Below are 17,007 nucleotides of genomic sequence, written 5' to 3' on the forward strand. Positions count from 1 at the left end.
AAAGGAGCCTGTGAGGAACTATAGGATCCTATCTGCAACACACACACAAAGGTAGATCACACTGTGGGAGGTGACTGAGAGCCTGGACTCTGCTATCCACAGCCCTTGTAAAAGAGACCCCCCTTTGCAGTACTGAATAGAGACAAACAAAATGGTGCCCGCGAAAAGAGCGGGAAAAATTGGCCAATCAGAAAGGTTTGTGGAGATGAAGAAGCAATGGCGGTCCCCGGGGAGCACTAGCGAGCCGAACAAACGGCTTCCAAAATTAAAAAAGGCGCTCTGGAGCCGCGGGGCTGAGAAGCGCGATCGTGGCTATAAAAGCCAGGAAAGAAAGTTTGCCACGGAGGCAAGACGGGGCAAAATCCCCTAGTAATTGGGCAGAGCCAGGGACACTGGGAGCAAGCCACAGCCGCAGCCTGCGAGCAACCGTCGCAATGAGATTTAAATTGCCGCAAAACGATCCGGGGGAGGCGGGGCAGTACAACCAGAAAGGGACATTGATAGTATGGAGAGCCGCAGTCGCAGGCTCTGGGGGAAAAACCGCCACAAAAATAGGCTGCAAATAGAACGCAATCGCGGCTGTATAAGGTATGCAGGGAAGCCTCCGTAAAGGAGGCAGAGCAGCCAGCGAACTCCCCGAGCAGGGAGAAAAATCGGCAAACAGGCAAGCCGCAGCCGCAGACTGCAGAGACCATCCTGGCAAAGTATTAAACGCCGCGGACGAGTCGGAGAAGGCAAGGCAGCCCAACCAGCAGAAGCCGCTAAAAGGGGAAGGCAGAGAGCAGTAATAGCAGGCTCCTGGCAGGGGAGATTGAAAGCGCCGCCCTGAAAAAAAGCCAAAGACAAAAGGAAGCCGCAGCAGCAGGCTCCCGATCGTCAGGGCACGAAAAGGGCGGATGAGCAGGCTAGGAAAACGCAGTTGCAGCTTCTGGTTAAGGCTGAGTCCGCTGCTGAGGGAGAGAGACCGCAGCCGCAATCTCTCTAAAGCGTCGTAAGCTTTGTCCTGGGAAGAAAAACACCCGGGCAAGGGGGAACCTCCCCAAGGAATTCCCCAGGAATGACACACAAACAATAGTAAAAGACAAGACAGAGGAAAGGGAACAATGTGAATACACAAAAACTTATCTAGTCACTAGCTATAGATCTTGCACGGACGAAGGCAAGAATGAACTGGAGAGTGGGAGGGGCCTGACGCCCCTAGTCTTGACTTCAGAAACATTCTTGCCTTCGGACGATAGGTGGAGCTATTACCCACTCGATGGCATACCTCCTATGAAAATCACCCTTCAGGTGAGACCAATGGTCCATTCTCTTACTTTACATTTCTCCACACACCTTCCAGCTAAGATACTTCTTAGCTGCTCCACATGCCAGCCCATACAAGGCTGCATTCAGACATGGGGTTTATTGCATTAGTTTTATAATGGCAGTGCTTCTCGGTCAGCGGGGTAGTGGAGCATATAGGAATGGGTTAACTCCTCCTGTAGGCAGAGTCAAACTTTAACAAAGTGTTAGACGGTGGCCAGCCGGAAGGGGAGGGAACCACCCTCTAACTGCCAGTCTTGACTCTGCCTCCGAGTTAACAGAGTCAACTGTATGCTCCTGTATCTCTTTAGCGATACAGGGGTGGAAAGGTGTTTTTTGTTTTCTGTTTCTCTTAGAATTTGTCTTCTCTGTCTGACCTTGCCCGTCAGTAATTAGTTCAGACGGGGGAGGGGGGAGGAGAAGTAATTTTTTCACTCCATGATTTCCGCATAAAAGTGGCAGGAAATAACTTATACCGGTATACCAACCCAAGTATCACTTGGCTTCCTCAATTTTCTGGGTTATTGGGATTATAAATAGTTTTTTTCTGGAAGCAATTAACACGGAAATGAATGTTAGACTTTCACTATATTCCACTAAATTTTCAGAAGTGCCTTTTAAGTCATGTAAACGACATTGTATTTGATCTGTGGAAATTATCAAGTAATGAAATGTTGGGAAGATGGAATAAACTGTCTGAATGCAGCCACAGTCCTGTGACTGCACTTGAGCTGCCCCACTGCATTTCCGCATTTCTAGATCATATAACATGGAGATGAGCTTTTGGTTTTATTCTGATTACTAAATATAACCTTATGATTGAATGTTTGAGGAGGCAATACCACATTTTAAATGCGGGTAGTGCTTCTGATGTTTGTCAGTATCAGCTGGTAGTTGAAAGGATTCTGCCTCACACCATGAATTTATCAAATCCTATAAAATGTTTGCCCTAGGTTTCCATGGCTCATGGAATACAGAACTTGATTAATGCTATCCGAATGATTCATAGCGTGTCAAGGTATTATAATACTTCTGAGAGAATGACATCACTGTTTATAAAAGTAAGTGGATTTGTGTATGTAAATTTTAAGGAGTGGAAATATTTCATATTGCAAAATGATAGAATCCAGTATATTACATAAAGAAATCACTCTTTAATAGTTGTGCGCTCTCCCCGCTCCCTCTTTCTTAATATAGAACTTGCCATTTACAACACATTTACAGCATATGTTTCATGAAGAAGAGAGAGAGTGTGGGTGGGTGGATGGCTCAGCAAGACAGCATGGGAGTCAGAGAGGAGAAGGAGACGACCACATTCACACCAGACATTTATTCCACTTTAAACAGACCGGGCTTACCCCAAAGAACCATGGGAAGTGTAGTTTGTGAAGGGTGCTGAGAGGAAACCCCTATTCTCACAAAGCTACGGTTTGACAGAGTCGTTAAATAGTAATTTCCTCTTCCCAGAAAACTCTGAGAATTGCAGCTCTGTGAGGGGAACAGGAGTCTTCTAACAGCTTTCAGCACCCTTCACAAACTATACTTCCCAGGATTCTTTGGGGGAATCCATAACTGTTTAAAGTGGAATAATAGTGGAATAAATGTCTGATGTGAATGTAGCTGGAGACACACAAGAAAGAAGTTATGGGTGGAAGAGAGTAAATATGTTTCATACATTGATGGGGGAGCTAGTTACCCTCCATCCTTTGTCTTTCTCTCCATATCATGTGAAGTATGGCCTCTTGAGTGGCTGCCATTTCCGCAGAAGACAGCTCATGCATTTCCCTTCCTTGAGAGAGAGAGAGAGAGAGAGAGAGAGAGAGAGAGAGAGACTGCATGAACAGGAGGTCTCCTGTGTGATTGGATGTCATCATAGATCCCCTGGCTTCCATGTTCTTTGAGGTGCATGGTGGCTGCTCAGCTCCTCCACTGCACAAGGGACGCTGATGCCAAAGTGTAAACTGGAACACAGACAGGTGAGAAAATGGTGGGAGAGAAAGGGAACAGAGTGAGAGAGACAGCATGGGTGGGTGAGGGAGATTATCTCACAGTCAGTGGATTGGTGAAGAACGTTGGTTGTATTTGTAAGCCACAAATGTTGGCTGTAGGTTTGTAATATACATGTGCATCTGTCTGTCTATCTCTTTATCTGTGATGCATGTGGAAAAGTTACAATAATAAATTGCATTTAATTGTTTCCCACCTTTAGATAGAGCCAATTGCTGCCTTACATATATATACATAAGCACAGACACACAGAAACACACAGGCACACACACATCTTTCTTGTGAAATAAAGTGCCAAGGATCAGGCCTTTGGTAAACCAAATTAAGTATTTATTAAAGATAACAAAGCTAACAAGATTAACAAGATTTCTTCTTAAGGCACATAAGCATATGGTTTTACTCAATACTAATCCGAACTCCACCTCCCTCCTTCTTCACGCTCTCCTGGCAAACAACTCTCTCAAACCCCACCAAGCAATCCACTCTTTCTCTTCTCCCCCCTATTTCACTCTCACTCTTCCTTTTATACATTCAGCCATTTTAAACACTCAGCCAATCATCTCGCATTCTACTGCCCATTCACTCCCCCTCTTTCACACCACTTACCATGTATCTTCTAAAACAACAACACTTACCATATATACATTAATATAGGAACATCACATTTCCCCCCCCTTAAACAACAGCAGAGTATTATTCCTGTTCCAGGATTTATACGTCGCGTTAACAAATAAAAGTCTCTATGGGGAAAATGTCTTTCTTTGTTCCTCTGTCTGGTCACGTCACTGCAGTCCCAGCCACTTGCCTGGAAAGTCCATCGGCCAGTACATTGTCCTTGCCTTTTATGAACTGGAAGTCCACTTGATAGTCCTGTAGGGCCCAGGACCACCTCTGCAGCATAGTGTTATGGTTTTTCATAGTCTGCAACCATAACAAGGCCCGATGATCCGTAGTCACTGTGAATCTTCGTCCCCACACGTATGGACGCAACTTGTTCAGTCCCCACACGACCGCTAGGCACTCCTTCTGGACCGACGAATAGTTTTTCTCCCTCGGCGTCAGCTTGCGACTCAGGTACGCCACTGGATGTCTGGTGCCTTCTCTCTCCTGCAGCAAAACGACTTCCAGCGCGAGGTCCGACGCATCTGTAGCCACGATGAATGGTTTCTCATAGTCTGGTGCTATTAATATGGGTCCTTGGCACAAGGCTTGCTTCAGTAGATCAAAAGCCTTCTGACATTCATCCGTCCATACCACACGCTCAGAACACTTCTTCTTTGTTAATTCATGCAAGGGGGTTGCTATTTCCCCAAAATTTCTCACAAACTTCCTATAAAAACCAGCCACACCCAGAAATGCCCTTACTTGTTTTTTGGTTAAGGGGATCGGCCACGCTTGTATTGCCTCCACCTTGCTCCATAAGGGGGTGATTTTCCCACTCCCCACCTTATGTCCTAAATAGATTACTTCCTTTAGTCCAAACTGGCATTTCTTATCTTTTATTGTGAGGCCTGCTTTTCTTAAGGCCTCCAATACTGTTGTCAGGTGTTGGACATGCTCAGGCACCGACTTGCTAAAAATGGCCACGTCATCGATATAGGCCACTGCAAAATCTGACATGCCTCGCAACACAGTATTGATTAGCCTCTGAAATGAACTTGGTGAGTTCCTTAGTCCCATGGGTAAGGTCACAAACTCATATAACCCATCTGGTGTACTGAAGGCAGTTTTGGCTCTGGATTGCTCGTCTAGTTCCATTTGCCAAAATCCTTTACAGAGATCTAGTGTAGTGCTGCCCCCAATAACTCTAACATAGCATCTACCCTAGGCATAGGATACGCATCTGGGACAGTAATTTTATTGATTAGCCGATAATCAATGCAAAACCTTGTCGTTCCATCTTTTTTCGGAACCAAGACAATACTTGAGGCCCAGGGACTGATGGATTCCCTGATCACTCCTAATTCCAGCATCTCTTCCACCTCCTTTTTGATCTCATTCAAAACTTTCCCATTCACACGGTACGGAACAGATCTGATTGGGGCATGATCTCCAGTATCAATGGAATGTATAACTATACTGGTTCGGCCAGGTTTGTTGCTAAAGAGATTCCTATAGGTTTTCAAAACTCTCAGAATCTCCTCCTTCACCTCCTCTGACCGTTCCACTTGATCTACCCCTCCTTTGTCTTTGCTTTCCTGTACCAAATCTGGAAGTTCAGGCCCACTTCCCTCAGGGAATAAGGTAACTTGCAACACCTTTGCATCCCTGGTATGGTAAGGCTTTAACATATTTACATGAACCACTTTGCTTTTGTTTAATTGGTCTGTGGTGATTACATATGTCACTGTGTCAAGCCTTTCTCTGATGGTATATGGTCCTTCCCAGTTAGCCTGTAATTTGTCATGTTTCCTGGGTATGAACGCCATAACCATATCTCCCACATCATACACACGTTCTCTGGCTGTTCTGTCATACCAGTAACTTTGCTTCTCCTGTGCATGACTCAAATTCTCTTTCACTACTTCCATCATTTGTTTCACTGGTTCACATTCATCCTTTCTCTCAGCGGGCATCCACAGTCTATATAAAATCCCATTCTCACACACAACTTGATTCCTCAGTTTGTCAGTGAAAGGAATCTGTTGGGTCAGCGCTTGTTCCTTTATCTGCTTCAGACTTATATCTTTATGCAGCTCTTCCCTGAATTGATCTGCTTCTTCCCCAGAGACCACTTGATACAGTTTGTCTTCTTCAGCAGGCCTGCTAGTGGTTGCTATGGTGACCTGAGGCTGGTTAACAGATTCCACCCTGTTTGTTTCAGCCCCCCTTAATATGGCTTCTTTTTCTCTGCCAATTTGCTGTCTGGTCACTACATATATTTTCCCCTGTGCCCCCATAACATCTCTTCCCAGTATTACTGGTTCTTGTTGCTGGGCATTAATACCAACTTTACATTGGCCCTTTCGGCCTCTCCATTCCATTTTCACTAGGGCCACAGGCAAACTCTCTGGTTGACCCCTCACTCCTTGGATAGTCACTGTTTCCTGAGGTAATATTTCTTCAGATTTTATTAAATCTGGCCTCAGTAACGTCTGAGTGGCACCAGTGTCAAGCAATGCCCAATAAGTTGCCCCTTGTACACTCACTTCCTCTCTCAGACTTGAATCAAGGTCTGTTACTTCTGTCCAGTTTATCTGGCAAAACTGAACCTTTTTCGCTGCTTCTAAACCTTGGGCTCTGTTTTCACTGCCCTTGTCTGAGCAGGATTACTAATGGGGTTGGCAACCTCACATTGAAAACGTAGGTGCCCCGGTCTACCACATTTGTAGCATAATTTCTCCTCACTTTTAGGGTACACAGATCCACTCTGGGGTGTCCTGTGCCCTTCAGATTTTAATGGAGGACTCACTCGCTGTGGTACCACATCCCTTCTGCCAGCACTATATGGTCTGGGTTTAAACTCTCTTGATGTTTTCCCCACCCAGCCAGTTCTATTGGAGGCGAAGTGATCCGCCATCTCTGCGGCCTCCTGCACAGATGTAGGGGAACGGTCTTTGACCAGGAGCCTTATTTCTGGTGGTAACTGATGGTATAATTGATCCAGTATCATGAGGCTTTTCACCTCTTCCACTGACTGAGCTTTGGCACTACTCATCCACTTTCCAAATATATCCATCAACTTTGCTCCCAGTTCCACAAAAGACCTCCCTGTCTGTATCTGGCAGTTTCTGAAAAGCTTTCTAAAATAATCAGGCCCCAGTCTGAATCTTTTAAACACTGCTTCTTTGAATTCAGCATAGGTGACGGGCCTGTCTGAGGGGAAATATTGGTATACCTCAGCCAATTCCCCTTTAATCAGGTTTGATAAATACTGCATGTATTTATCTTCAGGTAGCCCCCACAACTGAGCTGCTTTTTCAAAGGTGCTGAGGTAAATTTGAGGATCTTGACCAGGCTCATAGACAGCAAAGTCCTTTGGAGTAATTTTTATTTTTGCTCCATCTCTGTCTTTCCTTGTCTCCTCAGAGTGAAATTTCTCTCTATCAAATTTTAACTTTTCTACTTGTAATTCAGCATCCAATGCTCGTTGCTTCTCCCTCTCCTCAAACCCCAATCTCATTCTCTCAATTTCCAACTCCCTCTGTTTTTCCTTCTCTGCACCTTCCATCCTCAATCTCTCAGCTTCCATCTTCAATCTCTCAGCTTCCAACTCCCTCTGCTTGTCTTTTTCCTCAGCCTCCCATCTTAACTTCTCTCTCAAGTACTCTATATAAGCGGGATTGCTTAAATATCCTTCTGGGGTCTCTTCCCTGACAGGTTGTTTTTGCTGGGCAGTTGCAAATCCTATAAGTGCTACCCTCAATTCATCTACCCCTTTACCCTCGTGAGGTAAATTGAATGTTATGCACTTCTCCACCAGCTCCTCTCTTTTCATTTTTATGTATTCAGCCATGGTGTTTGAGTTCACTCACTCTTTGCCACACACTCTTTGCCAGTCACTCTCACAAGAAATCTTGTTTTGTTATTTCTGTTTGCCACACCACTGTTCTGGATTCTCTAGTATTCGTATCTGGATTCTCTGTTGTTCGTATCCCACCGCTACCACCACATGTGATGCGTCCTTCCCTGGCTCTCCCTGTCAGGTTCCTACCTGCTCGTGGTTACTGCCTGTCTCTAGGCACCACCAGGGACTCCACCAGTCCGGACCGCACTCTCTTATGGTTTACCTATCCGCTCTAGCACAGATCTCAACAGATCCCTCTGCTAGGCAACCACCAGTAACGTCCCAATACTAGTATTCCCAGAGACTCTGAATACTGGTATTGTTATTCTCTTCACCGCTGCCACCATTTGTTACAGTTCCCCTTCAGCCTTGGTCATTACCTTACCCTCCCTTCTGGTCTGTGAAACCCCAGCCAAGGATCAGGCCTTTGGTAAACCAAATTAAGTATTTATTAAAGATAACAAAGCTAACAAGATTAACAAGATTTCTTCTTAAGGCACATAAGCATATGGTTTTACTTAATACTAATCCGAACTCCACCTCCCTCCTTCTTCACGCTCTCCTGGCAAACAACTCTCTCAAACCCCACCAAGCAATCCACTCTTTCTCTTCTCCCCCCTATTCCACTCTCCCTCTTCCTTTTATACATTCAGCCATTTTAAACACTCAGCCAATCATCTCGCATTCTACTGCCCATTCACTCCACTTACCATGTATCTTCTAAAACAACAACACTTACCATATATACATTAATATAGGAACATCACAGATGCATGTGGAAAAGTTACAATAATAAATTGCATTTAATTGTTTCCCACCTTTAGATAGAGCCAATTGCTGCCTTACATATATATACATAAGCACAGACACACAGAAACACACAGGCACACACACATCTTTCTTGTGAAATAAAGTGCCAAACTGGATGTGCAGGAAGAAGGCAGCACATGTGGATTTTGCACATATATGTTGTGTGTGCTGTGTATCACAGAGATAAGGGGAAGATATAGCTACATGTATGCATCACAGCAAGCTTCAGGCTCAGCCCCCCCTTTCTCAGTGGCGGCCCCCACTCTTTGGAACTCCCTCCCACAAGATCTCCGGCATGCCTCTTCCCTAAATGTATTTCGGAAAGCCTTAAAGACTTGGCTTTTTCAGCAGGCCTTCGGGGTATCCGGGGAGGGTTAATCGATATAATTGTAATGCCTCCTGCCCAGTTTTAATATTGTTGTTGTAGATCTATTGTTTTTATTGTATTACTGTATTTTATTAATTGTATTTTAATAATTTTGTAAGTCGCCTAGAGTGGCCATTGGCCAGATAGGCGACGAAGAAATTAAATTTATTATTATTATTATTATTATTTCTCTCCTCCTCTTTCAAACCAATGAGAGGAATGAAGTCTTCCACTTTCCTAAGCAGAGTTCCCTGTGATATCAGAATGCAGGGACATCATTATGATTTGAGTCGGGGTAGCCAATGGCGCCCTTCAGATGTTGTTGGACTCCTAACTCCCATCAGCCCCAGCAAGTGTGGCCAAGGGTCAGGGGTGATGGGATTTGTAGTCCAACAACATCTGGAGGGCACCATGTCAGCTACTCCTGGTTTGAGTATAACCCAGATCAGAAACCATAGTGTGACCCTAGCTTCTTCTCACTAATGAAAAAGAGAGGAAAGGGGAGGAGAAACCTGCAAGCCCAAAGCTCACCCCAGCTCATTCTCACAGCTGGAAACCATGGTTCTCCAGAGGGAGTGAATTAAGATTCTAGACCTCCCTTATACACAAGGCTCTAGAAAGCTGCAAGAGCTGGACTTGAATGAATTCAACATGGTCTTAATATCATAGAGTTGTGTGTGTGTGTGTATGTTTTCCTCCTGTTTTAATTATATATAATTGTTTTCTTTGTCTTTGTATATGATAGGTTACAAATCAGATGGTAACAGCATGTAAGGCATATATTACTGATGGAGGGTTTAGTCGTGTATGGGAACAGGATACTCCTACAGTAATTAAGAAAATTCAGGTTTGTGTGGTAAAACTGTAGGCATTACATCTGCCCCCTACTGATGCTTTTCTGAAAGAGAGAGCCGATATATTATAATTAATGGATTATTGCTGTGCAATAAGGCTGGTTTTCATTCTAAATAAGTTATTATTGTGTATTCTCATTACATCTATTAGAAAAATATGTATAGCACCATAATTTACATGTCCCTTCCTGTATTTGAAAAATTCTGATTCTTCTTAGTAGAGTTTGCTGCCTAATTAGGCCTCAGGGGAGATGCTTTAGAACAGTATTGTGTGGTTTGGTTTTTACATTAGGAAATTAAAAGAAATTAATTTTGAATTGTTACATAATAGCAAACACTTTGTCAGCGTTTTCCTGTAATTAGTAAGAAATGTTCAGCAGTGAGGGGAGGGGAGGAAAGGACCCTCATCATATCGGCTAAAAAAACTTTTCCCTCAAAATTCCCATCGCACTTGCCGAAGTGAACAAAAATAGATTTAGGTTTCTTCATATTTCAGTAGATGACAACCATTAAGCTAGATGAAATATTAATTCTGAATATAAAAATGCAAAGACAAATTCTAATTGGGGAAGCTTCCGACTCAGTAAAAGCAACTGTAAATGGTAGGATTTTTGCCTACATTAATTGGAATATCCAGTTGATTTATTGAATTAGTATCCTGCGTACACAGAAGGCTCAAGGCATAGCTTATAGCCCTAGATAGCTTGGCTAATAAATCTTTCTTTCTACCTGCTACTAATTACTATCTATTTGTTCTTTAGGACTGCATTTTTCTGTTTAAAGAATATCAGAAAAGTTTTCATAAAACAAGAAAACAAATTTTGGAGACTTTAGGGGAGAAGACATTTGAAGTCTCTGAGATGTATATATTTGGCAAATTTGAAGCTTTCTGTAAAAGGCTAGAAAAGGTAAGCGTACTTCAAAAACCTATTTTAAGAATAAAACACAATCTATGTCATGTTTTGATTTCAGCCTGTTAAGTAAAGGATTATGTTAACATTATACAGCCACAAGAGTATACTATAGTCAGCATGGATTTTTTGCATTCCGCCATGTTGTATTGAAAATAACCCCCAAGTGGATTGGACTGTGAAAGACCAAACTAAATTGTTGGCATTTTTACAAATTTGTAGGGCAGTACAAGTATCTCAGAGAGGAGGTCAGGTCTCCTGCTTCCCTGGTGCATTCACTACAGCTGCCCAATTTCCCTGCTTTTAAAAGTTTGATAGAAATGTCTGTTGGCCATAGGTATGTGCTTAAATTGCTAGAGTTTGTACCTGTTAGTGAATAATGTCTAAGCCCTGGTAAGGTTGGTGAGCACTACTTGCTGTTATGATCTGTAGATAAAACCAATACTGCCAGTTGTTTGAGGTACATTTTGTCTAACTGCAATTTGGAGCCAGGCACATGAGATTGCAAGTGGGGACTTCCATGCCAATCAATCGATCGACCGATCAATCCACCGATCAATCGACCGATCAATCAACCGATCAATCGACCAAACCAAACCAAACCAAACCCAACCCAACAAAACCAACCCACAAAACAAACATAGAGAAAACTAAATGTCAAGGAGCAGAGTTCTTGCCTTGGGTTGTATTCAGTGTTAGTCATACTCAGAATGGACTGCCTTCAAGTCGATCCCGACTTATGGCGACCCTATGAATAGGGTTTTCATGGTAAACGGTGTTCAGAGGTGGTTTTACCATTGCCTTCCTCTGAGGCTGAGAGGTAGTGACTGGCCTAAGGTCACCCAGTGAGCTTTGTGGCTGTGTGGGGATTCGAACCCTGGTCTCCCAGGTCGTAGTCCAGCACCTTAACCACTACACCACACTGGCTCTCCAGAACAGACTCAGAATAGACCTTTGGAAATTAATGTGCATGACTAACATTAGGGCTGCGCTAAGTAGAACTTAACTGGATATAACCCTTAGTATTCTTGACATGGTAATCTTCTATGCAGAATTGATTTATTTTAATATGGAGAACAATCAATCATATGAACCCTCTGCCTTGCCATGGTGTAGGCTATGCACAGGTTTACTGCCTATGTGAGAACTCAGCCATGGTGCATTGAACACAAGGTTCTTACTGGTGGGTACCAACTCTACATTTTTTTTTTAAAAAAGGTGGGGTTAGGATACAAACACTAAAATTAGGAGTTCTGAGGGCAGTTGTCATTCTAAACAAGATGGATATATTGGTCAAAGCAGCTCAGTCCTAAATTGAGGAATTATTAGTAGAATCAGTATTAGCTAGCAGCTGGAGGGGTAGCACAGGTGGGGCTGCGTTGCTCTCCTGGGTTCCTAACACTGTCACTTCACTGTCACTTAGAGAGAGGTGAGGTGTGAGGAGTGTGGTGTGATGAAGCCAATCGGATGCTCCTGCCACCATGTGCTAGGCTCCTTGCATCTCCCTCTCCATAAGCTGTAGTGACCTGCAGTGTGGGGAACCCAGGAGAGCAATGCTGTTCCACCCGCTCCACTATTTGCTGCCATTCCATCAGGCTACTTGGACTATTTCTATTCCAGCTGGTCATCTATAAGATACTGGTGTCTGAGCTTGTTTTTTCCTCCTCCCCCCATCCCTTTTGTGTGTGTGTGTGTGTCATGGCTTTTAGATGACAGGCCTATAGAAAGGGACTGTCCTACTACAGATCTTTGTAAGGTGAGCTGGAAGTCTTTTCAGTTATAGAGCAGGGTTAAAAATGCTTTAAATAAATAAATAATACAACTTTATGAAAAGAATCCATAATTTTTACAGTAACAACCATCCCCCCCCATTTTAGATTACAGAGATGATAACCATAGTTCAAACCTTTTCCGCACTGAATATGTCTACAATTGAAGGGATTGATATTATGGCTATTAAGTTCAAAAATATCTACCAAAGTGTTCAAAAGAAAAAATATGATATTCTTGACCCACGGAAAACAGAGTTTGATGTAGATTTTGCAGATTTCATGACAAAAATTGAAAATTTAGAGGTAAGTAACATAGCTTTTTTTAAAAGTTTTGGAAAGGCTACTGATCAAATGATAGACATTGTTGACTTCTTTGAGACTTCAAAAGAAATATCTACTTAAGTCATTGAATTTGATGATTAAGACCATTTATTTCAGTTATATCTGTTTGGAATATGACTAACACTGGATATCACCCATACACATTGCATGTGTAATTATGGATACCCACGTTATCCACATCTTTTCTTTAGTTTAATCTTTTCTGTGCTATTTTTGTTTGGAATTATTTTACTTGTTTTTAGTTGTATGAGTATATTGATGTAACCTGCCCTGGAACCTTACAATGAAGTGCAGGTGTTATCCAATGCACTAGTTCCATTAATGCAAGGATTTACACTTGCACTGTGGAACTTCTCCCCCTTCCTCCCCCATGTGCACCTCATACCCTTCCCAAATCTGCCCTGGAGGGTTGGGGGAAGACCTAGAACAGATTTGGGGGTGCATGGAAGAAGGAGGGGAGTTCCATTGCATAAGCATAAATCCTTGCATTAAAGGAACTACTTAGGCTGCTTTCATACTGCACTTTATTCCATAATTCTGATGATTTCTTACCTGATAATTTGTGCACTATATTTGATCTTTTACACAATGTATAAGCTAGTTCTGGAATTCTAGTGGAATATAGTGCAAGTTCAGCACCAATTTTCGTGATAAATAATACCAGAAACAATCCGTTTGCAAGCTTGGGAACCCAGGAAATTGCAGGAGTTTTTTGCTAGCTGCAACCCCTTACATGACAGGCATCCCAGCATGCAGTGCATTCCTGCCCTTTAGGTGCACACTTTTTTTCCGACAAAAATTGTACCAGTATCCTGGCATAAGCGTGGCTAGCAGCAACATTTCCCACATACTCCCCTGTGTCTATACAACTAACAAAAATATATATGTCAGATGCTAAAGGGAGAGAGATTGCATGGCGATGGTATGTGATCTTATGTAGTGGGGAACTACAGTATGCATGTGTATAATGGGTGAGGGACAAAAACAAGACGTTCATTGAAGCCGTGTGAAAGACAGTAGCGTGAAATGCAGGTATATCGGCTGAAAAAGCTACTGTTCCTTAACACAACAGGTACTGTAGTGTGAAAGGAATTTTAGAAATTGGTACAGAAGTGCTACCATTTTAATCCATTAAACTAACACATTAAGCTCCATGTCTGAAAGCAGTCCTACTTAGCGCTATTGTGGATACAAGCCTCATATAGGGAGTGATGTGATGAAATCTTTTTATTGTTATGCCTTTATTATGCCTTTGTTATATTTGTAGTAAACTAGGGATGGGATCCACTTATTGGTGCCCATTTGATTGCATTCCATTGAACTGGCAGGCAGTTTCATTTCGGGTTAGTTATCTTTTCACTATCCTTTGCTTTCACCATTCTGATTTTTCTCCCGCCCCAAAAATAACAATTATGTTATCAATGTTTTCCTTTAGGAAAGTGGCATTCTCTTTGCCCAGTGCCTACCCACCCAATCCCCCTCCTCTCTCCCCCTCCCCCATACTCAGAAGTAAATCCCATTGAATTTAAATGTGGCTTACTCCCAGATAAATGGGATTCTAGCATTAGTTACTGCCATAAAATGTTTCACTTTTCCTTTAGGTCCAGATACAGACATTTATGGGTGCTTGTTTTGGAAGAATCTTGTCATCACAACATGCTCTCCAGCTGCTTCAAAGGTATGGCAAAACAAGTTTATGAAATATTTTAAACTATAGGAAGTAGGAGGATTTTTTAAAAATATAAATTTCAGTCTGAACTGTATGGCCGGGTGGTATTTAATTTTATGAATATTTTGAAAAAAAATGAAAATTATGGGAAGATGCTGTCTCTCTTGCACATCCTAAGTTTCTTCTCTGCTCAAATATTGTTGAGCTGGGAAAGGATGCCATGTACCAGGTTATTTCTCATTTCCTTTGTAGCATGATTAATATGTCTCCAGTTGAAGCAAATTAGACCATATTCTTGCAAATTATATTTTGTAGGAAGACTTAAGACAATTATCACATAATAATTGGCTTGCTATAGGTTAGTGCCATTGTAGGGTGAACATCTTTAACACAAAAAAGGTGATCCTACTGGATGGAGATCCATGCTAGGAGACTTAGTAGTAGAGGCTGCTTCACACTGTTGTTTGCTGTGGTAACCAGGTAAAGCTCAAAAAGCAAATGTGCACCTCCAAACGCTCGGGGCCACATGCTGGGTAGTCATGATTGGCAATGGTTCCCTGGCTTCTGTTAACTTCAAGTTTGGAGGTGCGTAGACTCTCCCCTTCACAAAAGTGCAGCAAATGCGGTTTTAACACATTGACCACAGCAAACCGCTACAAAAAAATGTGCCACCATCCTCAACCTATCTAGCCACCTATGATTAGCAGTGTGGAAACATTTCTTCGTCATCTCTTTTTCAGGGAGTGTAACTTCCTTGATGTGCTAGACTTAAATGGATAGCGCCTCTGGAAATAATTATATTGGAGAGCAGGATGCAAATGCATATAAATAATGCATAGATGTGGTGCTCTCTTCAGTCATTGCAGCCACAACATGCAGAGCTATAGTGTCATTTTCTTCATAATGTGAAACTTCATTGTAAAAAAAAAGAAAAGAGGAAGCATTCTATGAAACAGTAACATGACTACCTTTTCAACTGGGATTTCTGACAATTTAATAATTATATTTCAAAGGCCAAATGTCCCTTATTTTTATTGATCACAAAATGATTAACTACTGGCTGATTACTATTTGCAGTTTAAGGAGGGGGTGTTATACATGTAGTTGTATCAAGGCCAGGTTTGCATTTTAAATATTTAGAATACTTAGATGAATTGCTTTCTCTTAGAATATGAGTTGGTCTTGTTTTCTTTGGGGTTTTTCCACTTGGGGCGTGGTCAGTGATTCTTTGCCATCAGACCTCTTTGATAAATGTAATCTTTAATTGCTTCTAATTTTCAACAAGAAAAGAATGAATGTGGTGACCATAATACTTTTCAGAAATGCAGTCAATTTAATTATATGTTTATTCTTTCTATAATAATCGCAATGGAAATTGGTAGAAATGAAGAACTGTTTGCTATTATTATTGATAATAATGGTATTAATGTTACTATTAATAATAATGAATATGGTTTTTAGCATGCATATCTGCCACCATAAAGAGTAAGGTCCAAACTAATTGGGACAGTAATTGAGAGGATGCAATTAATACATTCATTTTAAATATATATATAACAATGGGATAGCCTGACTGGCATCAGGATTGCAGAGGGTTGTGTGGTAGACTTTAACTCTTTTTCCACCTGCTGTTGTCCTGAAATTTGTTTCTGAAAAGTTTTCTCCCTAAACTGCTTTTTGCATTAAGAGAAAAACCATCATAGGTGCCAAAGGCGGCATAAGAACATCCCCTACAGTAATGAGCCCCATGGAATGGGCATAGAGCGAGGAGGAGGAGGAGAAGCCATACATGGACTTGTGAGAAGGCATTAGTGACATGCCTCCAGACGTGGTTGATCTTGAAGGCTCCTGCGCTGCTGACAGTAACAGCTTTGCCCCTATAGATCTACTTACTACCGAGGAGGCACTCCCCTGTCAGGAAGCGGCCTCTTCACCTTCCCTTCACCCCCTTCCTCGCTTACCCTGACATCATTGCCACTCCGCAGCCTCCCTCCTGATAAGGAGGACCTTGCTGAGATAGTCCAACTGCCCTCATACACGTAGGCTATGGTGCTGGCAGGCCCAAAGAATTCCAACTGTCCCTCTGAGGAGTGCTTGTGTGCGTGCACGCTCCCAACAGTGACACTTTCCTCACACTAGTAGGGAACCTGTGCATCTTTACTTAAGGTTGACAAGGAGGCATGTCTAATTTCTGTGACAATGTCTTAGTGCTATGTAGTTATGCCTAGCTACTCCTAGTAATGATACTGAATCGTGTGTAGTCTGTAAGCTGATTCATGAAGCTCTCTGAACTGAACCTTTCTATTAAATCTATTAAAGAAAAGCACACCCACAGGTCTGCGTCTGTCTTTGACTGGTTCAGGCAAGACACCTGAAATCCCCATGCTGCTCAGGCTCTTCCATTACTTCTTTTTTTTAAAGTGCATTTTAAGTGCATTCATGCAATTAATGTCATGACTAGTT

At 42.4% G+C, this 17,007-nt stretch overlaps 1 protein-coding gene across 1 annotated transcript in view; it reads left to right on the top strand.

The window, feature by feature from the left end:
- The window catches only part of DNAH8 (dynein axonemal heavy chain 8), a 338,579-nt gene that overhangs the window by 41,024 nt on the left and 280,548 nt on the right, over window positions 1–17,007 (top strand). Inside the window, exons 10-14 of the mRNA XM_061624897.1 lie at window positions 2,259–2,366; window positions 9,742–9,843; window positions 10,612–10,758; window positions 12,639–12,836; window positions 14,477–14,553. Of these exons, the coding sequence (XP_061480881.1) occupies window positions 2,259–2,366; window positions 9,742–9,843; window positions 10,612–10,758; window positions 12,639–12,836; window positions 14,477–14,553 (632 nt within the window). The remainder of the gene's footprint in view (window positions 1–2,258; window positions 2,367–9,741; window positions 9,844–10,611; window positions 10,759–12,638; window positions 12,837–14,476; window positions 14,554–17,007) is intronic.

This window comes from Rhineura floridana, chromosome 4 (assembly GCF_030035675.1).
Source record: "Rhineura floridana isolate rRhiFlo1 chromosome 4, rRhiFlo1.hap2, whole genome shotgun sequence".
Lineage (NCBI taxonomy): Eukaryota > Metazoa > Chordata > Lepidosauria > Squamata > Rhineuridae > Rhineura > Rhineura floridana.